Source organism: Rhea pennata, chromosome 3, assembly GCF_028389875.1.
Source record: "Rhea pennata isolate bPtePen1 chromosome 3, bPtePen1.pri, whole genome shotgun sequence".
Taxonomy (NCBI): Eukaryota; Metazoa; Chordata; class Aves; order Rheiformes; family Rheidae; genus Rhea; species Rhea pennata.
In genome coordinates this window covers 34,031,976-34,054,894 of record NC_084665.1, presented here as the reverse complement: position 1 = coordinate 34,054,894, position 22,919 = coordinate 34,031,976, and the positions used below count along the sequence as shown (strand labels likewise).

General features: G+C 41.3%; 1 protein-coding gene across 8 annotated transcripts in view; it reads left to right on the top strand.

The window, feature by feature from the left end:
* Window positions 1–22,919, top strand: part of DAAM2 (dishevelled associated activator of morphogenesis 2) — a 212,752-nt gene extending 189,833 nt beyond the window's left edge. For all 8 annotated transcript variants that reach the window (XM_062571966.1, XM_062571961.1, XM_062571963.1 and 5 more), the window contains 4 exons: window positions 141–201; window positions 5,480–5,611; window positions 14,332–14,502; window positions 16,531–22,919. In XM_062571966.1, coding sequence (XP_062427950.1) covers window positions 141–201; window positions 5,480–5,611; window positions 14,332–14,502; window positions 16,531–16,746 — 580 coding nt within the window. In that variant the 3' untranslated portion in view covers window positions 16,747–22,919. The remainder of the gene's footprint in view (window positions 1–140; window positions 202–5,479; window positions 5,612–14,331; window positions 14,503–16,530) is intronic.

Here is a 22,919-nt window from a genome sequence, read left to right as displayed (position 1 = left end):
CTCATCATCTGGTATGGCTGGTGCCAGAGGCTGGATACCAGACTTGATGGGCCAATGCTCTGTTCTGCTACAGAGTTCCTGTATTCCTGTGTAACACTGACCCTTTTGTTTTAACTCCTACATATCTGTCTTTCATGCAGCCTGGTAGAGCTGGAGAAGGAAGTTAACAATATAAAGACCGGATTGAAAGCTGTTGAAGCTGTAAGTATCTCAAGGTTTCCAAACCTCCATACTAAAATATCTCACTCAGAATCAGGGGCACTATATATTTTATGAAAAGTGAAAGTGGGCTTTCCTTTCCATTCTGTTCTACAATGTATTAGCCAAGAAAAAACAGAAACAAGCTTCTCCTGGGCCGCTCCTGCTGATGATCTTAGCAGACTTCAGCCTAACAAAAAGCTTGTTTGATCTCGGCCCAGAGAGTTAAAGATGATCTGACAAATGACACACACTGCAAAAAGAAATAAAATTCATTTTATTTTGTACTGAGGGATGGCTGGCTGCTGAACAAGTGTTTCACATGGCTCTTGGAGTAGTTGTAAACAGAGAATAAATACACTGTTATACACAATTCTAACCTATCCTAAGGACACTTTGGGAAGATGAAGGAAAAGATAGACTAGCTAAAGGTGAGGCAGCAGAGCTATCAAACAAAGCTGCAATAGCCTTTGTTCCTTCTATTAATTTAAGATGTTTTAAGCTGGACTTGGTCTACCTGTGCTCAATCTGTGCTTAGTTAGTGCAGAGTCTTCAATCTAAATAGAGAACAGTACAAATGGTTTATTGATGCAGTCTTTTGTATTGTGTATTTAACTTACAGGAGTTAAAACTGAGATATTGGTCTAAATGTTCCCTGGAGACATAACTTTCTGTCAGCCATGGTTCCCCTATATGGAAGCCTCCTTTAGTCGTTACCACCAATTGTACAATGGACAACTACAAAATGGGCAAAATTCAGTGGACAGCTTGCTTCTCTAGATAACAATGGCTAGAGCACAGGATCTATTTATTAGGGAAGGCCAGAGGAGAGAACAGAAATTGAATTTCAAAGCTTCCTTCAGGTATATGACAGAGACAATCAAATGATACATGAGCTAACCTAAGTTACATACATGCAGATATTTCTCTCTTGTCTAGGATCATTTCTTTTTTCTTTGTTCTTTTTTCTTTTTTTTTAAGACTTTGAACATGAGCTACTTTGAATTTCTCAATGAGAAGTCTCAGAGAAAATTATCCCTTTTCATTTAAAGCCTAGATGTTTTTTGAATTTTGCATGGACTTTATCTCAGCAATGCTGTAGATTGATTAGAAAGCCCATAGGAAGGATCCTGTTTTCTGAACTCCTTCTATGAGCTTTTAGTGTAATTGCTATATAATTCAGTAGATATGCTATTGGTTTAGTTTCTGGGAAAAGACTCTGGGCTTTCTGAGTCAGGGCAGCATAGTGTGAGACAAGTGTGTTCAGTGGCAGGAGCCAGGAATTTGGTTATGCCATTGACTTGCATGTGTGGCTTTGAAAAACTCAACCTGTTTACCTCCTCTCTGTGAAATAGTAACTATATGTACCTCCTCTCACACAAGGGCTGTTGTGAAGAGCAGCAAAATAGTGTTTGCACAGCAGTAGAGATAGTAAAGATTAAAAGGTAATGTTACCCTGTCATCTCTGTCTCTTTGTAGCTCCCATCATCTGCACAGTTAAACATTCTCTGTCCTTAAGAGCTGCAAGTACAGGAACAAAATCCTAAGTTCCGTTTGGTTGTGGCATATCTTGTCTATCGGATATGCTGAGGCAAGGATGACACTGAAGAAAATCAAGAGAGAGGCCTTTGAAACTCAAGAGGATCGTTACTGTGTTTAGATGTTCCCTGCCTTTCAGCCAGGGTTTTACTTTTTTCAGTGTCCCACTATCTTCAGAGTAGAAGCTTTGTTTTGCTTGTTTTTTTCCAATCATATCACCTTCATGCTAGTGGAGAGATCCAGGCTGGAGACCTTGCATGTCTGAGTGTGAGCAATAGCAAGCAATGTCAGCCAATAACAGCATCAGCTTTAATGTATACCTTCCTCCTATATGACCCTTCTATAGTGCCTTAGTGCTAAGCTAGAGAAGCATCTTGTATTCTAGCAGATATTCTCTACTGCCTTTGCTGTTCATTTTGTGGCCTCTGCACTAGGAGTGCTGGTACAGGGACTAGTTGGTAGGAATCATGGTGGATGGTTTCTGTGAAATAATTGCCAGTCTTGCAAGGAACTTGAATAGAACCCTCCTGTCCGTCATATATAAAAACAGAGTGATGATTTCATTTTCCTTTCACCTGGCCTGAGTCTGATTTGGCTGTGGAGGTAGAGGAAAGGTTCCATGGTCTATCTCTGGCCTCCAGGTCATCTGGCTGTCTCCAACTGTTCCTCGTCTATTTAGCCAGTAATCCTCCTGTGTGAAAAAAAAAGACCTTCCAAGCCTTATTTCTGGATTTTTGGGGTAAGGGAGAAAGCAGCAATAGGAAGAGGTACTGCTGCATGCATGGCAAGCAGTATTTGGGAATTAAAAGCACCTGTAAAGGGAAGGCTGACATGGAGCACATGACCTGGAGAGGCCCAGCTTCAGTAAGAGCAGACAATTCCCCCTGTTGAAATGTGAGTACCTGCTTCTGTTTTGTTTTCTGTGATTTGATTTTTGCCCTTTTGCCTTTGCAGCCAATTTTCCTTCTTTTTCCCATACATGGCTTCCATGGGCAAGCTCTCCTGCCCATTCAATCACCATCTTCCCTCCCCACTCTCTTCCCTGCCATGGTATTTATCAGCTGGGTCTGCCAATGCCTCCCAGTCTGCTTGCTCAATTGCTTGATGGTTTTCTGGCATGTAAAAAGCAGCACTATAGCAACAATAGAAGATCATTGTCAGGTGGAAGGGGGAGGAGGGGAAGGTGCGATTCTTGATTCCAGGCCAGTTTGTTCTCACCACAGCCTTGGCTCTAGTGACTGAGGAGTTTCTTCAAGGCCTCTTAAGAATAGAAAGCTAAAAATAGTTTCACGGTCAGATGCTTTTAAAGGTACGCGTAACCCTTTGCTTTCCCGGACTTGCAGCTTCTTTTTAAAAACAAGACATACTCCCTTTGTCAGGATGTTCATGCAGCTATTGTCTTTGTGTAGGATGATCCCAGGACAGCTAAATAGTTGTTAGTCTTTTCCAAATCAGCAAATAAACTCAGTCAGTGGAGCCCTCTCACAGAACAAGGAGACCATGTATGCCACTTGAGAAACCACTGCCATGGTCAAATCCTTTCATCTCTCAAGTGAACCAGTAGACCAGGCCACCAAGGATAGCTTCTGCTGTTATGCTTTTATGACCAATATAGACTATTTCTAGAAGATGAAGAAGACATTCTTATTCTCTGGCTTCTTTTTTGGACTGGTTAACAGTCATATCAGTTACTTATGTGGGATCTTTTTATTAATTTGAGAGAATTATTCTTCAGGAAAGGATTGAATTTGAAATTGAAAAGCAGATAGCCTAAAGAATGTTGCTGTCCAGTAGCAGTCCCAAATGCCATAGCTTTCATCAGCGCAAGTAGGATAACAGAACTATTATACTCATCTACTTTGGGGGTTAGGATAGAGGAGTAGAGCAACTTTCAGCTAAAATTAGCTTAAAAACAAGAATGGGAAGAGAGTGGCTAAAAAAAATTCCCATAATTCTCAGCAGCATGTGACATGACTTTCCCTGTGCTTGAGAAGTCCAATTCAGGATTATAATATAGACAATTCACTGCAAAGCAGTAACTGAATATTGCTCCCAAGACAGTAGATGATGATATATTAGGAAAACCAGGGAAGAGGAGGATGTAACATAAAGCAGAGGGAAGCAACACTTTTTTAATTTGTACCTTTCTCCAGTCATGTGCTCATTTTTTTTCCTGACACTTTTCTGCCTTTTGCTCTTTCCTTGTAATGATTATATCCTCTTTCCAATGCACATCAGAGCAGAAGATACATCAAATCTGATTTTTGGATTTGCATATCATCAGTGTGGAGCACAGCCCAAGGAGTTTCTCAGTGCAGATGATTATAAACCTAACCATTTGACTTTGTGAACTGGTATTTTGATGACCAGTAACAAAGAGCATCAAACATGCTTGTAACTGGAATTGCAGCTAGCAGAGATGCAGAAGAATAAAAACACACACAAATATTTTTTTCCAAAGGGAACACAGGGTCAGATTGTAACTTGACCTGCTGCTGCTATTTCATGCTGGTTTTCCTACAGAGAAAGCATAGCTTTATAATTCCCACTGATTACGCAGCTGAGGATAAAGATGAGTCCCAGATTAGCATTTCGTTGTCCCCATGAAACTCTCAACAGCACAAAAGCCAAGCATAGACATGGGAAACAGCCTTTCTTACTACAATTTAATCATTTTGAGATGCTCAATAGTTTTTTCAGTGCCACAAGCATGGTGAAGAGAGTAAGAGAAGGGATAGAATAGGTAATTCTAACTTTGAAGTAGAAGACTTGAGCCCGAAAGAATCTTACAATCAATTTTTTTGTAAGTAGTGAGCTGTGACTTTTATGACACCAAAACAAATGTTTATTGACTAGCAGAGTGATGGCTATGTAATACCCAACTTCTTTCTGCCAGTTCTTCAGTGGAGGGAAAATTTTGACATCTCTTTGTTGCTCAGCTAGTGCTTTTCAGAGACCCTGTGGGAATTTAATTATCTCTGAGATTTCAGCTTTTGTCAGACTGAAATTGGTAAGGGACCTAAAAAGTTACTAGATGAAGGGGAAGTAAAAAGACAGACAGAAAGTGAGATCACACAAACAGTGTTTGTTAAAAACAGGACCAAAATGAATCTTATCTAGTCATATAGTCCATCATCTTCTCTAAGAGAGGACCATGCAAAAATGTTTTTCTCAGGTTTTCTGAACCTTCTTGCAAAGGATCTAAATGCATTGGGGAGATTCAGAGCTAGAACCTAAAAAGATTGTGCACACATGTACACATTTCCCCAAAAATGCAGCCCTTGGAGCCCCAAGGAGAAGAGAAGATGGAGGGAAACTCACTATAAAACATTCCGAGTACAATTGTTACACAATCTGAGTTGTCTATTTTTTGCCATTCTGCATAGAAAAGAACTCCTGCATTTCACATACATGATACTTGGATTCTAAAGTTGCTTTAGAAATTAAATATATTGATGGCTTTCTTGGCTTTCTTGAAAGTGGTTGTTATTCTAAGATCTACAGAACTGCAACTAAGACCTTCCTCCATCCCATCTCAGGCCTCCATCTCATACTGCAAAGGCAGAACCTTTGGCTTAGTGAGAAACAGTCTTTTTCTGAGTTATAATTCTGGATGAGTGTGTGGAGTGGGAGCAGAGCACGCTCTGTACAAAATTAAATAGATGGGCTTCCTGATTCCCTTTTTTTACTCAGTGAGGAATCCTTGGTACTTGACAGTCTGTATTTCTTATTTCTCTTTCAGGAACTGGATTATCAGAAGAGACGCATGCGGGAATCTGGAGACAGGTTTGTTCCTGTCATGAGTGATTTCATCACTGTGGCAAGTTTCAGCTTCTCAGAGTTAGAAGACCTTCTGAATGAGGCTAGAGACAAGGTATGGATGGTTTTTGAAGTGTCTGGGGTTTCACTAACCAAATCAAAAGCATGAATTAAAATGAAAACAGCAATTTCAAATGGGACCATAGTGAAAACTATAGCAGACACTGGAAGCATTTTAAGCTGAAGTTTCTGACTTTTCCTTATCTGGTCTATCTATGAAATTAGCAGTTTAGACCATGTCTTAAGGTTAAAAGAAGATTCAGTGTTCTTGTCCATTTCTGGCTAATCTTTCTTAACAGTATCAGTGTGTGGGATAGAACTGTGATGATGATTTCTGGGTGAGGGTATCACACTGTGCTGTGGTAATGCAGGAACTACCTTTTAAACAAGTTCTCAAGAAGAATTCCCATGCTTATTAGCGATAGTGACCTGATAGCTTTTATCTTCTTCTGCTGACTTAATCCCACCCTGTGTATTCAACTGGGGACATGTGCTTCATTGATCGCTTTAAAAATGAGCTTTTAATGTCTGGTGACCCTGAATACCTGATCTTTTCCTGTTACCCTTCTCTGTTATTGCTTGTATTTTGTTGCGTGGGTGGAGATCCCAAGCATGCATAGTTTGTTAAATGTTTTAGGATCCTTCTCACACAGGAATTACTGTGTATGTGTTACTCTTCAGGTGCTTCAGGATTATTTTGCGTTTTTTGTACAAGTCTGGTAAGGGAGGTGCAGACAACTGAGGAGGTGCTTGTTCTTTGCTGATGATTTAGAAGTTGGCATTAATCCCTCTGTCCCTCAATTGGATGAGGAAGAATTTATATGCAAAGATCGTAAGCATACGAATTTGTTTACAAGAGAACAAATTTTAAAGTAAATGATACGTAATGACAAATGCCCTCGGCTGGTATATTGAAAGTAGTTGGCTTTATGAAGCAAATAGGTTATTTCTTTGGAATTGGTCTGTTTCTACTGCTGATGTCAGTTGCTACAGGGAAACATAAGCAGTATTAAGAGACATGTTGCTTTACTAGTGAAACCTTGGTCCTTAGGTTGGCAGGCCATAGATTTTGAAGAATAGGCAAAATACTACCTCAGGATTTGGATAGTAAGATTCCTCACTCATTTAGTGACTCTGGTGTAATGTCATCCTATGACTTGATAGCATCTTCTTGCTGTGGAGATAATGTTGGTAACATTGACTTGCTGCCCCAAACACCAGGAGCCACTGGGTCTCAGCTAGAGCTAGCTACCTTGGCAAAAGCCAGAAGGGGAGTAATTTTTACTGCACTTGGAAGATAAAGCAGTGCAGTCTAACACTCATTAATGTTCCAAGGGAACTTCATGGAGAGTAATGTGCCTGGATTTTTTCATTGTTGACATGTTGCTTGAGAATATTCAAACCACTTCCAAGTTAATAATATGTGCACTATATTGGCTTTATAATCTTAAGAACAGAATTTTACATTCCATGCCTCCACTTCTAAGGCCATCTGAATTTACTGAGAAAAGCTTGGTTTTCTGTGTTTTTGGAGCTTCTGTTTTATGACTGGTAAATTTTTCATCTTAATCATAGTTAGGTTTGTGTTTCTGGAAGAGGATTCATTGTGTCCTTGGCTTAGACTCCCCTGTTTTGTTTTGATGTTACAGATAGTGGTGGACCTTTCTTTTGGCACACTAGAACTACATCTCAGTGTGGTTTATTTAAAGGGTCAGTCATGAGTTAAAATGATACATGTCCAGCACAGAATTGCAACTTTCCTTGACCATGCAAAGGCAGGAAAAATGCAGATCTTTTGCTTTAAGAATAACCAGAGAATCTCCCTACAGACAGACCAACACGTCTGGAAGCTGTTGCACACTTTTTTAGATATTAGCCAACATAAAGCACTTGACAAAAAGAGATGTTTTATTTTAATGACTATAACATGCTTAGGAAACGTTTCTCTACCTTCTCCTCACACACCCCTACTATGTTTGAACATATGCCTTTCCAGCTTCTGCTCAACCTATGGCTTTGGTTCCTCTACTGGCAATGAGCTGCTTTTGGACTCCTAAAAGGGAACGATCTGTCCTTACCAATGCTCAGCTATTTCTCATGTTTGCCTTATGTTATTTTTCCCCTCTCTTCTTCCTCTTTTTCTTAAAAAAAAAAATAAAGAAAAAAAAGAAAAAGAAGAAATAAAAAGAAAACTGGAAATTTGCAACAAACCAGATGTGCTTCTCAAAGTCCACGTTCTTAGTGGGATTTCTGTGTTTGTTGAATCACAAGCCTTTTTTCTTACCATGGAAACCTACTATAACTGGTCTGTTAAAAGAAGAGAGTGACCTAGACATCTGATTATCATGTTCTTTTTTGATTTCTCAAAGCAAAGCAAACCCCCCCCCCCAAAAAAAAAAAAATAGTGGGAGAGGGAAGGCTTTTAAAAATATCCTAATGAGCCCAGGAAGAATTGGTCTGGTGCACAGATTTAGTAATAATAATGAAGCTCTCGTTTTAACAGCTGGAGTCGAATATCTTTCTAAATATAGATGTGGCTAATTGATTGCTATGAGTTAGTCAGAGCTATGTTTCCACAGCTGGGATTTAAAACAATACAAATTATCTTTTCAAACCTGGGATTTTTATATTTTTTAAGTATCTTTAGTACTGGAAAAAAAGTCAGTATTTAAGTTATGGAAACAATCCATTACCAAAGTGCAGTACTGACCCTCTCCGTAGCAGGTATATTTTACAATTCTATTTAGCATTTGCTGTCAGGTAGATCACTCAATTTCTCTTAATCAACACTGTAGTGACTACTAGTAACCAAAAAGAAAAATCTTTTCTCCTGTCATTCATGCGTATGGAATACAAATATCCTCTTCAATCTTGGAAGGCAAAAAACTCTTCCTTCTTGGAGATATGGCCATGGAGGAATCCCGAACCTCCTGTGCATGGTACCAATCAATATCCTGAGAGCCACTGGGCCAAACTGGGGGCAGAGGCAATTCCTATGAGTCTGTTGGTGATGTTGTTATTTGAAGCTGGGACCTTTAATTTTACACAAAACCTAATGGGGAGCCGCTCTAGGCTGATGGAGCAGGTATAAAGCACAGGTTTCCCAATTAATACACCTTAACCTAGGCTTCAACTTACCACATCTAGTAGGAATGGAAGGGATTTTATTTTTTGACTTTTCTGGTTAAACAAGATGTTTACCATTGGTGGCCATGGGGAGGAAATATTTTAAATTTAAAAGGCGGATTGTTGGGTGCAAGCTATGTTTGCAGAGTAAACCTTGTAACTATACTTATCTTCATGCAGTAAACAGATGCTTCATTAATAACTGATTGAAAACTTAGGGGGACTCTTTAAATAGGATCCCAGCACAGCTGGTTCCTGTTCTTTTTCTGGATTTCTCACTTTCAATACAATCTTATAAAGGAATACATAGACTAAGTCAAGGGCAATGTTTCTGCCATTTCCCATCAACTGGGGGATAGGTAGATAAGACAGTGAAATTCTGCCCTGGAATCCTTCACCAGTTTTCACATGTTTGAACAGACAAAAAATAGACTTTTTCACAACAAAAACAGAATGGGGTTGAGTTTTATTTGTGAAAAATCTTCCCCTGTGTTTCTGTGGAGAAGCAATGAAAATGTCCAGTCCAAGGCAGAGTGTCCTTCTGTGGTGTGAATTTTATTTTCCCACTTGAATAAGGTGACATTTACCCCATAGGAAGCTTTACAATGTATTTAAATGTTGATAAGTATGAACTTACATCCCTATACTGCTGTATAACTGCTCTGCTTTGTGTGTGCATGGTTTATAACAAACCTATTTGTAAAACATTTTGGATCCTCCTGAAAGAACCAAATCTGCTTAGTCAGATACTGACATTGCCATAATTATTGGTGTTCATATTGTTGCTCCATGACACTGAAGATGGATTAGATTTGAAAATCAGACTTAAGCTTCCTTATAGAGAGACATGTGGTAGCACAACAGAGATGGACAGTTTGAGCAAGACCAGTGAGGAAGGTAGGAAAGGTATTATTCATCCCCAGTCTTTCCCATGACAGCTCCTATCAGGCAGAAAATTTATATTTTTTCACGGGGACTAGAAATTAAAATCTGTGCATGCACTCAGTAAGTTTAGCACATACATTAACTGTTTTTTGAGGTACAGCAAGGCAGTGAGGGCCAAAATCTGTTTTAAGAAAATAATCATTGATGGTAGAATGGTGTGAAGCATGAGAAAATACTATAGTCCAAGTGCCAGTTAGAGGCTGTGCATTTCAAGCATTCAATTTTTGGAGACTGGTATGTTCTCTCAGCTGCTGGGGCTAATGTAGAAGGAACAGATCAGGAAGTCAAGATGGGGTGAATCCCAGTGGCATCGCCAGACAGTGCGGCCTGACACCACAAGAAGCCACTCAGTATATAAGTATCATACCTATTATACTCAGACTTAGAAGTGCAGATGCTTCAGGGCAGGTTGGTATCTAACATATCAGAAATATTTATAGTACCTGTAACTTGGTCATGGCTGCCGGAGTCACCATTGAATTCATGTGAGAATCCTTCGAGAGCAATTGGTTGCAAGGAGAACTGGACCTAGCCCTGCATGAAGTCAGTAGGGCTCTTTCCGTTAATTGATTTGAATTTCTCCTATGAAGAAAACAGACATTTATTTGAGCTGTCTTAGTACAGGATTGGAGTCTCTGTAACAGCAGTCTCAGAATTACTTATCTGGGGAAGAACTTATCTGCTCATGTTGCATGGCCACATGTTGTAATTCATTTTTTCACTGGCTCCTCCCTCAATAGCAGGCAGCACAGACGGCCGGGAATTTTTATCGGAGCTGTTTTTCCTCCTGTTCGTACAGCCCTGTCCCTGCTGTCTCCAGAGCTCTTCTGCCACTGTTTAACATTTCACTGGCAAGCACAGCAGAGAGTGTGTGCACTGCTGTCCCGCTTTCCCTCTCCTTGCTGAAATGGCTTTTCAAAATAAACAACCGTCTAAATGATTTGCTTTGGCAAGAAGATGAATTCAGTGGAAAGTTTGGCAGAGGAAGGAGAGCTGGCACTGAGCTCATGGACCTGTTATATCTTGGAGCCGGGGGGCCCTTTTCGTGTGGAAATGAATTTTTTAATGAAAAAAGAAAAAAAGATATCATCCTGTATTACAGTGGAAAACTAGCCGAAATGCAGTTTTCCATTTTGCTGTGCCCATATCATCTGTCCCCAAATGACTTAAGGAACAGAAAAAGCTTCAGCCCTTGTTCCATGATATTACAGCATGTCACACAATTCTTGAAAACTTTGTGCTTGTATAAATGTTTAGCTATAGATTTCAAAACTGTGCACAAAAGCAGGTATTGTTAGACATGGAATCTGCCCTGGGAGCAGTTAAGTGATTTGTACAGGGTCGCACAAAACTTGAGGCAGAGACCAGAGTCATGTAGCTCTGCCCCTTGTGCGCTGAGTGAGGTAGGCAGCGTGATTAGTGCCAGGGAAACTGCCTCCAGCACCACACCATCCTTCATCCCGGCACTAGTACTTTGAAAAAGTACATATAAAAAAGAGAAGAAGTAATAGAAAAAGAAGCAGTAGTAAAAACAGAAGAGAAAGAAAACTAATAAAAACAAAGGGGTATCTTGGAGTTTAAATAGTGAAAGGACAACATGGCTCTCTTTACACTAGTGCATTGAATTGCTGTCGTGTCCTACAGATGTGAACAACTGAATTCTTGCCATTTTCTCTATCAGATAAGTGAAGTAACACTTTTTGTTCTTTAACAAATGGAGAAAGTGAAGCTCATGAAACACAAATTCCCAAGCCACATCATGGGGCAGAGTTGGCAGCTGAAGTTGGATCTTCTGATTTGCTTTCTTCTGCTCGGTCAGCTTTTTCTGGAGGAAGTAGACAAATAATTAAAATGCTTTCTTTAGTGAAACGAAGATTTTTCTTTTGTAATTATTTTCGTACTTTTAGCTTTTAGATTTTTGCTTTGTATCTTCCAGTGCTTTACAGTGAATGATTGTGATCTGCTAAGCCATGTACAGGGCACCAGCCGACAGTTCTCAGGATGGATACTCCTTGCTGCTGCACAAAGGCCACAATGTGTTATATTCACGAGTGCTTCTGGAAGGCTCTTCGGGTGCTGGGCCTTTCCAGCACAGCAATGCTGTTACTCTTCTTACTGGAAGTGGGGACACAATGGCAAAAGCACTTCTGCCTGTCTGAAAAGAGTAGCTGTTGTTAGTAGCTGGGTGATAGGTGACATGCAGCATATGTGCAGATGCCACCACCAGCAGATAGAGAAAGTTTTGGGGGGACTCCTGAAGTATCATGTTTGTAGGATCCAAGAGACAAAGACCCCTGCCACTCCATCCCCAGCCCCCCAAAAGACTTGGAAACACCTGTGGGCATTCATGGGCTCAAACCATCTCAGTTCCTGTGTGCACTATCTCACTCACTTTTGATCTGCATGGGATAGTGTGGGCTTGAGGAATTCCAAGAACAGAAGCTGTTTTTCACAAGGTGATGAACACAACTATCTGCTTGGGTGCCTCTGAATTTCAGGTTTCACAGGAGCTAGATAAGCCTTCTTTCTAGCTGATGCCTCATCATGGCTCTTAATCTGTACCTTATTTTCAATTCCTAACAAAACACAGGAATGAGTTAAGCGGGAAGAGATTCCAGGTAATGCATCCTCTCTGGGCAATAATGAGCTTTAGGGGCTCTGTGTGGTAAGGAGTGGCAATGCCTTTGTACTACAGAAGTAGTCTTTCTCTGTCACTCTCCTTTTCTGGCACACTGGAACCGGCAAGCCAAGAAAAAATAGCACATAGAGATACATTATCACCCTCTGTGGTATTGATAGGCCATATTCTCACTGTTGAAGGGCTAGTGCCAGTCAGTGTGAATTACTGCGAGACTTCTGAGTTTCCTAGTATTTAAGCATACTGTATATATGTATATGTATATATGTATGCATAGATTTAGAGAGAGAGAGAGAGAGAGAAAGAGGGAGAGTGAATGTGTGTGCATGTTTATGTGTGTGTGTGTCTTCAGAAGTTTCAGAGAAAAGGAGTTAACAAGGAGAAGTCATCTATTGCTGTTTTCATACTCTGAACTGCCTCCATGACTTGTCACTGCTGTAGTGCTTCCTTCAACTCCTGCCATGTTTGGTAGCTCAAAGCAACTTGCACTTCTTCCAACACTTTTTTTTTTTTCTAGATACTTTGAGTTTCTTTGTTTGTTTCTGGCTGAGAACACAGCCTTCTTAGAGAGAAAAAAAAAAAAAAAAAAAAAGAAGAAGAAGAAGAAGAAGAAGCTATTGCTTCAAACTGCTTTGTGGGCCTGGCAAGGAAAGCAGAGGAGGGGAGATGCTGAATCTCTCAGGCTGTGCCAGAAGGAAGCTGCTTTCCTTGGAGATTTCTTCCCCCTGCAGCTTACTGGGAGACATTGTTTATGCTTTATGTGGTAGAGGGCCAAAGGGGTTTGTTTGTAAGACCTGCTTTGAAACTCATTTTCTCCTTGGGAGCTGAGCCTGAATTGTTCTTAGTATCATTTCCATTCAAGAGCACCCACCCAAGGAAACGAAAGCTGGGCTGTGTTAGTATGAGTTGAGTACACATAATTTGAAGGCAATCCATACCTTGGGTTTGTTTTAGTGAATGGGGATGTTTTTAGGGATGATGTTCTTGTCAGTGGTGGTGCATTAAAGTGCTAGTAGAGAGTGCTAGGGCAGTTGTGCCAAGATGCGCAACTGCCATCAGGAGAGTATTGCCAGTACTGTCTGTTGTGATAAAGGTATATGAGTGAAGGTGGTTGAACAAGTTGGGTGTATACAGTTACATAAGAGTTACAAACGTGTATATATGGTACTGAAAGACTATATACACATGCATTTGAGTGCATTTCAGTCAGTGCACAGGGATGTTTGTGAGTGTGTGAGAGCAAAGGAGAGAGTACAAGTACTGCAGGACTGATGTCCAAGAGCCAGGATTTGCTGTGATTTCACCATATCCAGATCAGGGCTGCCCTGTGACTGAAGTCCTGCCAGTTGGCTGCCTCCACATGTATCCTGCAGCCTCAACATTTGCCTTTTAAAATAAAAGCCATTTGTGGTGTATTCATTCTCTTTTAAGTCTGCCCGGGAGCCCTGGCTGCTTTCCTTGCCCCTCTCTCATGCCATATCTGTCCATAGTTTACTCTCTCAGGCAACACCCTGACTCAGAGGACTGCAGAGAGATGGATGACATAGCAAAAGGCTCCTGAGAGAACAGGCTGTAGGATTATTTCAAAAGCTCTCTAACTCCAGTCCTTCTAGCAGTAGATCTAAGGAGAAAAGGAAAGAAGAAGGTAGAAGGGGAAATGATGAGCTAAAATTACCTGTTTAGTATTTTTTTCCCAGCTAGCTCAGTGGATATACTGTCTTTCCTGCCCCTGCTGTCCCACAGTTGCAACTGAGGTGTGGACAGACAGTTGTCCTCTGAAATCACTCTGTCATCCACAGGCACTGGACAAACATTTTTTTTTCCAGAAGATACTAGTTTTTTCAGCACTGTGTTGCCCAAAGGATACCCAGGAGAGCAGATTACTTAGGGGGAGAGGCACCTGCTGTAAGGCAGAGGTGCTTGGGTTGCCAGGGAGGAATTTTTACTCACCACATGAATGCTCACAGGGGTTTAAATTACATGTGTGGTTACTCTTAGGCTTTCTTTGCTGCCCTACTAGTCTGCCTGCCTAATTCTTGCTGTTATGTTTTCTGCCCCCTTGACAGTATGCCAAGGCATTGAAGCATTTTGGAGAGAATGAGGGCAAGATGCAGCCAGATGAATTTTTTGGTATCTTCGACACTTTCTTACAGTCATTTGCAGAGGCCAAGCAAGATCTGGAGAATATGAGGAAGAAAAAGGAAGAGGAGGAGCGCAGGGCACGCATGGAGGCCATGGTGAGAACACATGCACAGGAAGGGGTTTCATTTCATCACCTTTGTGCCTCTCAGGAGAGAGAGGTTGAGAGAGCCAGTGCTCATATGCTATCCTGTCTGTTTCATACCCTTCTCCCTGTCATCTCCCTTGGCCCCACAACTCACAAATGGTGATATTTTCCTGTCAGCTGTCTTGTCAGACCTCAAGGGCATGCTATTTGGCTCTCAAATTACCTCCTTTGGGTCTAGATACCCAACTCTGACTTTACCTTTTCTGACCTGACACTTTGCAAGATGGTGATATCCTGCCCAGGGCCAGATTGTCCTCTTTTCAGGCTGCAGGCTCTGCACAAGAGCTCTTGGAGCCAGATTTCCCTCAGTTCTGCCAGCTGGTCAGCTTCCACTCAGACTCTATCATCATCTGCTCTGTGCCTGTCATCTGACAACATATGGTGACACACTGAATGCCCTGGCGCCTGCTTCAACCTACTCTAGCAATATTTCTCTCTGGTTGGCCTTAATGCCTTGATTACTGAGGCTGCTTTTGTCCTTGACGTGGTGAGAGAGCTTGTGTGCATCATTGATTTTACTGCTGGGAGACTGATGTGTGAATCCCCAGGGATTCGTGTGAACTAGCCTCCCCCTCTAACCTCAGACTTTCCTGAGGCCTGAGAACAGCTCGGCATTCTTCTGCATCCTTCTACTCTGCCAGCACTTTAACCCCAGCAGTGGCCACAGCCCCAGGCTATGCTTAAGAGAACTGCTGCTTTAACTGTTTGTTATTCCAAAAGCACCCTCTTCTGCTCTGTTCAGAAGAGGAGGCAGGTAAAACTATAGGATGTCAGCAGAGTTCTTGGAATTGTTGGACAAAGAGATAAATGCCAGGACTTAAGGTTAAGTTTCATATTAGCTAGCCTAGAAAGTACAGGAGCCCACTGTTAAAGCACTGAAATGATTTGGCATCAAGACAAATTGTATTTTGCTTATGGAAAGAGTCTTCCTGCAGCACGGAATGAACAACCTGCCTTTGAAAAGTCTTATCTGTGCCTTGATGTCTTCACTAACAGTGGAGCTGACCAGTGTGGGAGATAACCAAGCTCCGTGATGCTACTTTAGTGAGACAAAGGGCCTCATGTTGACAGATGGGCCTATTCAATGATTTGTAAAATCAGTGGTTCTGTTCTCTGCCCAGGCTGAGTACTTTCTGTCCATGTTACACTAACAGTCTATTTGGACTGTTTCATTACTCTTTCTGTTTATAACCGTTTTTTTCCCGGATTCAAGGCAATGTTCCTTCCTGTTTCCACCACTGCAAGATGCTGCCTCCATCCAAACATGAGCTGTTTGGTGGACAGCGTTTCTGCTGATACTTTGATTTCTCATGTACTTTTCATTCTCCGGGTTGTTCAGCTTTCAGCCTATGTTATGGCTATCAGATTTTTTTTCCTTCTTCTTTTCCTTCTTTTGCAGCATTGTGACCTTTCTGCCTGTCTTTATATAGCTACACCTGGCCTAAGTGCAAGGCTGTTGGTGTCTATGATAGTGACTGTTGTTTGTGTAGACACATTCAAGCTAATTTTAAACTTGCTAGGTTATGTACTATTACTACACAGTAGCTGCTGCTGCACAAAGGTCGCTGCAAGCCTGCCCCTAGAAGCTAGATAATTGCTTATGCCAGCACCATTTGTGGAGTATCACTTTGGCACGGTTACTTTGCTGACACTAGCCTGCTGTAAAACTTGTGCAAAATAACTGCAGTATAGACAGATCCTATGCTTCCTCCTTGCTCCATGGTTGTAGTGCTTTGTGAGGCAAACACGAGATACTGTATATTCCTCATTTCTCCTGCTCTCTGCTTGCCTGTGCAGAAAAGGGGAAAGCCAGCACAGCTGTCATGTGCCCTTGGCACAGGTGATAGCCTTGTAAGCAAGCTCCTGACCTCTTTTTTTCCCTAAACCATACCAGTACACCTATCTGTTCCTTGACAGTATCTCTAGTAATCTAGTGGCTCAGTTAGCTAACACTAAAGTTCTGTGTCTTTCTCCACAGCTAAAAGAGCAGAGGGAAAAAGAGAGGCGACAAAAGAAAGCAAAAGCAGGAAGTATCTCTGAGGAGAGTGGAGAATTTGATGACCTGGTATCAGCATTAAGGTCGGGTGAAGTCTTTGACAAAGACTTATCCAAGCTCAAACGAAACCGCAAGCGTTCGGGGAACCAGGGCTTAGAGACAAGCCGGGAGCGGGTGGTGACAAAGCTAAATTATTAATTAGAAGAGGAAGAAACATAATCAACCAAAAGAAGATAATGAAAAAGTGCAAAACAAGGAAGGTGAATGTGTGCAATGGCACCTGGCTGACAGCTGCTCCAAAGGGTTTCTTTGGCCTGTGACTAGAGACATTACCTTTCTATGATCAGCTTTCTTCTCGTCCCTCCTCTGTGCTCCTAATTTGAACCATTATAAAAGTGCCTCTATGGAGCCAGCAGGGTTTGTGACTTGGCCATTCAGAGCTAATAGACTTGCTTCTGGGATTTTATTGTGTCATCAAAAGCCTCGCCGTGATGACAGAAAGTACTTGGGCCTTGCAGACTGCCTTGCAGCTGGAGAAAGATAATTTTCTGTGTGCCAAAGTAAAAACTAGCAATGTTCTCCATCTTGCTGATAATAAGGAAGACATTAATTTCAGAGCAGTAGAGCAGCTCTGTAACATACCTGTTGCTTCTTCAAGATCTAGAATGGCCTCAGGGTCTTGTCAAGAATAAGTTCTTGGTGTTTCCAGTTCCCCTCCAGGATTGGATTTTACAGAAAGCCATCAATTAGAACCTGAAAAGTGCTTTTGATCTTCTGTGCTGTATAATAGTTTTGTGTGGCCTACATTGTCCAAAATAAGTGATGGTCAGAAGGAAGAAATCAGGTTCAGGAACAAATTGGAATTCAAGAATCGGAATCAACATAACATACTTTGCAAAAGTCTTTTGGATTCTGCTTTTATAGAAGCTGTTTTCCAGAATTTTTTGATGGTTGAGCCTTAAAGCTAAGAAATACATCTCCTAGGAAAGGAGCTCTGGCTTGCAGTTCAGAAAAGTAAGCCACTGCCTGTTTGGGGTTAGAAATAGATACCTGTGGAGCCTGATGTTGTTGCCAGAGGATGGAAGGGAAACAGCTGAACATTTCTTACCTGTTTGTGCAACATTTCTTAGCACAGTCCAGTGGAAACTGGGAGTTCCTTAGCATCATCCACAGGTCAAAAGTAGTGAAAAGCACGTGGGGTCATTGGCTGCAAGAAATTAGATTTCTCCTTCAACTGATACTCATTGCAATTGTTGTTGGGATGAACTGGAGTTTCCATCTAACGGGCTTCACTGCGCACACCTCACTCCTACCTAGGAGAATCACGTAACTCAGTAAGATACAAATGGTGTCAAAGAAGAGCCTTGGAGCCCACAGCCTTTCCCATTTTGAAGGGATTGCTCAGGATGAACAAATGAAGGATCACATATACAAAACTGAGAATTTTTCTGGAGGACACAGAACTGTATAAGCTGAGCAGGCTTTGGAGATGGGTTAACTCATAGGAAAAAAATATTTTTTTATTTAAACTACACATGTGAAGCACAGCCAAAAAAGCAAAAATCTGCAAGAAGACACCTCTTACTCCTGAATTCTGTGTACCTTCATGGCTTTAGGAAAGGGTGGGGATTATGTGGGTAGTCATGGGCTTTTCTTTTAATCTTGTCTTCCTTTTTGATTATCCTTCCTAGAGAGGGGAAAAAAGGAAAAGAAAGAAATGGTGATGGATTCTTCCTTCTAAGCAAGAAGAAGAGAGAACATTTGAGAGAGGGACTTGCCTCTCTCACTAGAGGTGCAAACTGTGCATCAATAGTCAACAGCACAAATGTCAGGGAATCCCAGGGAAGTGAAAAAAAGCTCCATTTGTCACTTTAATCATTTGATTTGATTTTTTTGAATGTCATTCAACATGAGGTTCTGCACTGAGTCTGTAGAACAGAACTTCCTCTTCCATGCACACTGCCTGATCAGTATTACATACTCCCAATACTGGGGAAGCAAACTGTGGTGGTTTTCTGAACACTTTGAGAGTAAAATAATTTTGTAAACTATGGGAAAAAGCAAAATAAGTCATAACTGTTAAACTCTAATGTCTCATTGTTTACTGAATTTTGAGTCTCCCATCCCAGAATTTCCCTATTTACGACATTCCAGACTGCCACGCCTCTGAATAATACTCATCGTAAAGAGCTGGTATCTTACAAGAGCTGGGTGCATTCTCCTCCCTTATTATCCCACTCCCCTTCTGAGATTAGCAATTAACAGCAATGCTCACTGCAGTGGACACAAGCACCTTTTAGAAGAAAGACTGTATTTCATAAAGGTTTTTGAAAATTTAAGAAAAAGCTCTCACTTTTTAAAACATTTTTATTTTAAATTACAAAGTGGATTTTTAGAAATGTCTCTTGTAAATTATATTAACGAGCTCCTTGCTGCTCCCTGATGTAAACATGCTATTTCCCAGCCATTTTTGTTTGTCTTGTTTTAAAGCATGCCATATAACCTATGCCATGTAAGCCGTATGAGAGGTGGTAATATGTGCCAAATTGGTATACAGTTGAGTTTAGATATGGATAATCTCTGAATTCCAAAGATGATTTTTTTAAGGATTAGAGCATTGTAGTATTCTCCCTCTGTGTTCTCCCTGGTTTTAGGACTTGCTCAGAAATTCAAGCACAGTGCCAAGGTCAGCCCTGGTGCAAAAAGATGTGACTCATGGCTCTGTCCAGCTTACAGCTGCTTGATCCCCAGGTACTTATTTGATAAGGCAGACTGTCAGCATGGCAGTACTGTCAGAGAAGGAACAGCTCAGGGCAAAACCCTTGAATATAAATACAGCATTCTCCCCACCTGGTTAAACCAGGTTCATGCTGTGCTTTTTGAAACTGAAGCCACTTTGCCAGGCCACAAATGTAGCATAAAACAGAGAGAGGACATGGTGTGATAAGACGTCTGTCTACTTGTGTACACAGTTCAATGCTGATTTAGAGATCCTGTATAGTGGTAAATGGTGCTCCAGCCATGCTGAGAAAGTCAAAGAAATCTGCTTTAGTTTTGCCGTCTCAGACACAATGAATAAGAGATTATACAATCCTTTAAATAGCTGTGGGATACGTTAATGGAATTGACAGAAAGTCTGGAGTCATGCCCCAATTCATTGTAGCTCAACTTTCTTAGCACTATGGAGCACCAGACTTCTGTTTAGAGCCTCTGCTGGTGACTGAAGGCTTCTTTCTGCATGCTGAACAGTCTCCTCTGACTATTGACTCCATGCTAAACATTCACTGAGAAGGTTTGGGAAAAGCTTGGTTGAACACTGAGGCAAGTAGTGTTTTCTTAAAGCGGTGACAAGTGGAGAAGCCTGTTAGTATGTCTACCATATGAGATGAGGCTGGCCACATAGAAAATAAGGAAAAGGTTGGCTCTGCTCTAGGGCTTAGCTTCAGATTGTTGGTGAAGCTGCATTTGTCCTTACATCTAGTTGCTTGGGTGTTGTGAGCGCATCTGTGTTCCATTCTTCACATGCAGTTGTGGTAGAGTCACTAACTGCTGAAGGAGATGGGGAGAATCATATTCAGTATCCTCCAGTGCTAGCAGAGCTCCAGCAGATACAGCAGGCTGTCATGAGGCGTAACACTGAGTGACCCTCTCCATCAGGCTCTGAGAACTGGAGAAAAACAAAGTCTGTTGTTGTCCTTACGGCATCAACATTTTATATAAAATTGCCCTCACTTTAGAAATAAGTACAGGAGGAAATGAGAGGTGTATAATCCAGGACTTAATCTGCTTTATTTTTCCTACAGAAATGCAGGCAACGCTAGCTTTATGACAGAGTTCCTCACACTGTGAGAGGGAAGTATTTTTTCGTTCTCCAAACCTTGTCCCCAAAGGTCTAGTCCTCCCTCACTTACCTCTGTATCTCTGCATTGTTCTTAAGAAGGTTGCATTAGGTTGACCCCAGAAAAGACTGAAGAACTTACTTCGCTCCCTCCCCATTTCACTCCCTTTGGTCTGGGTCACTCTTCACAGTCAGTTACAGCTCTCTGGAAATCTACAAGGTGAAGTGACTTAAGGGCAGCAAGGACATTCCCTGCCCTGTAGCACATCTATAGTGTTGGCACCTGTTCCCTACAAGGGCAGATGTAGGACTAGTGTTTAGGGGTGAGAGACTTCCCAACTGGGAGACAATTTGGGTGTCCTTCAGAAGCATTTCTGTAATGTGGTCACAGTGTCTGAGAAAGGGAAAGGAATTGCGAGGGGCCTTGTCAGAAGGCTGTGGGGTAGATGTTTCCATAATGGCCAGCCCCACTGGCTGAATCTTTCCTCTTTTTTTTTTTTTTTTTTTTTTTTAGGAAAGCTCATACTTTGAGCATGGGAGAAGCTTGTGTCAGGAGTTTCCATGAGGGGAATGGAGATCAGTTGTACAGTTGATGATGTACATGATGTATGCAGTTTTGTTTCTGGGTTGGTTGTTTTTGTTTTTTTGTTTGGGGGTTAATTTTTTTTTTTTTTTTAAAAAAAAAGGTTTTAGGAGTCTCTAAGGGGAACCTGTAAATCTGACACCTCTATTTATTTTGCCTTATTTTAGTTTGCTATATTTGTATGTATACAGTGCATTACAGCAAAGACTATTGAGACCGTGCCAGGGCATTACACCAGCTAGATATCTGGCTTGGTTATTCTGCAGCAAGCTGAGCTAGGTGAGTGGCTGCATGTGAGCAGTGTTGGTGTGGTAAAGGAGGAAGAAAAAAAAACTTTCCTTTGGTTTTCTTCTTATCACTCTGCCCCTAGTGATATTGGATCTGGGAAGACAAGTGTTTTAAAGCATATGGTGAATTTATGCAGATCAGTTAATTTAGAGCACTTTTTTTTAAAAAAATATTTTTTCATCAAGAATCACAGTGGGGAGATTGAAAAGTGTTAAACTGCACAGTTATTCACTCAGGCTTCACCCTTCAACCCAAATTCTTGCCATGATGCCAAAGTAGCTTAGATAGATGTAAAAAAAGTGATTCATGCCCTATAACTTTTCACCAGAGTTAAACTTGTTGGTGAGACAAACTTGGACAGTTCTCCCCTCAGAGCTATTATTCCTTCCTATTTTTCCGAAACCAAGAAACCAGGATTTCCCCCCTTCCCCTCTTTACTTCTTTCCCTCTTCTCAAGTTTCTCTTTGCAGCCAGAAGTGCTGGAGTTTTTTTCCTGCTGAAAGTTTATGTTCTTTAGAGTTTGCTCAGAGTTACGGCTTGTTAGCTTTAACCAATGACTGATGCCAAAGGGACACTGAATTTACATTCACTTTCCATCCATTAACATCAATAGGATCAACAAAATCTTTCTACTGATTGGCTTTCTACTCATAGGTTCACTAGCAATCCCTAGATGTCTGGCCATTGCTGCTCAGCTTCTATCCAGAACATGGGAGATTTCTGATCATCTGCTGTCCAGGTAGTTAGCCCCCATTGGCAACCTCAGTTTCTGTTATCAAAGGAAGGTAGGCTGAAGAGTCCAACATGATTAACACAATTTGGTCAATTGAAAATGTAGAATTTAAGTGGTTTTTTTTGTGTGTGTGTGTGTGCATGTGTATTATCTGCTACTCTAACTCCCCTGAAGTTGGCTAGACTTTGCTCACTGCACCTATTGAGAAGTATGCCGTTAGTGTAGAAAGAGGTTATGGCATCACTTTGCAAGAGAGAATTTGGACACCCAAAAGATCTTTCAAAACCAGTCTTCTCTGTTACTGGTGTTAATGTGGAATAGTTCCCGCATAGCCAGTACAGATTGCCCTGGGTTTACACCAGCATAATTTATAGCAGCATCTGGATCAAAACTCTGCTTTAGACAGTTTTGGCTGTTCATAGGATGTTGCACAGGACTCCTGAGGGGCATGGCGAAGGGCTGTCCACCAGTAAGAGCTCTCACTCAACTGACCTGGAAAAGCCTCCATAACAAATCATTCAACCCTCCTTCACACTTACCTTTAAAAAGGCTCCTTAAAAACCTTTGCAGTCTTGAGAATTGTAATGGTATGTCAGGTATATGAGCCACTCTGTGCTCACACTTCTCCCTTTCAAATGACCTCCATCTCCAGCTATTCTCCTCCCTGCAAGCCTGCTCAGCTTGAAACTTGCAGGTCACTTTGGGACGTGCTCCTGCCTGCCAAGCTAGAAGTACAGTGCTGCTTACCAAAGTGGGAGGTTGTGTGCTGCTGTAATGCCTTGGCGTATCCTCATTTCTTAGTCAGTTTAAGACTATAAGTGAATTAAATGTACAAATCCTGTAGTTTCCTTTTTATCTATATCTTTTTATAAGAATATACTGTAATACTAAAAAAAAAAAGCAAAAAAATTAAAGATATATTGTCCCCA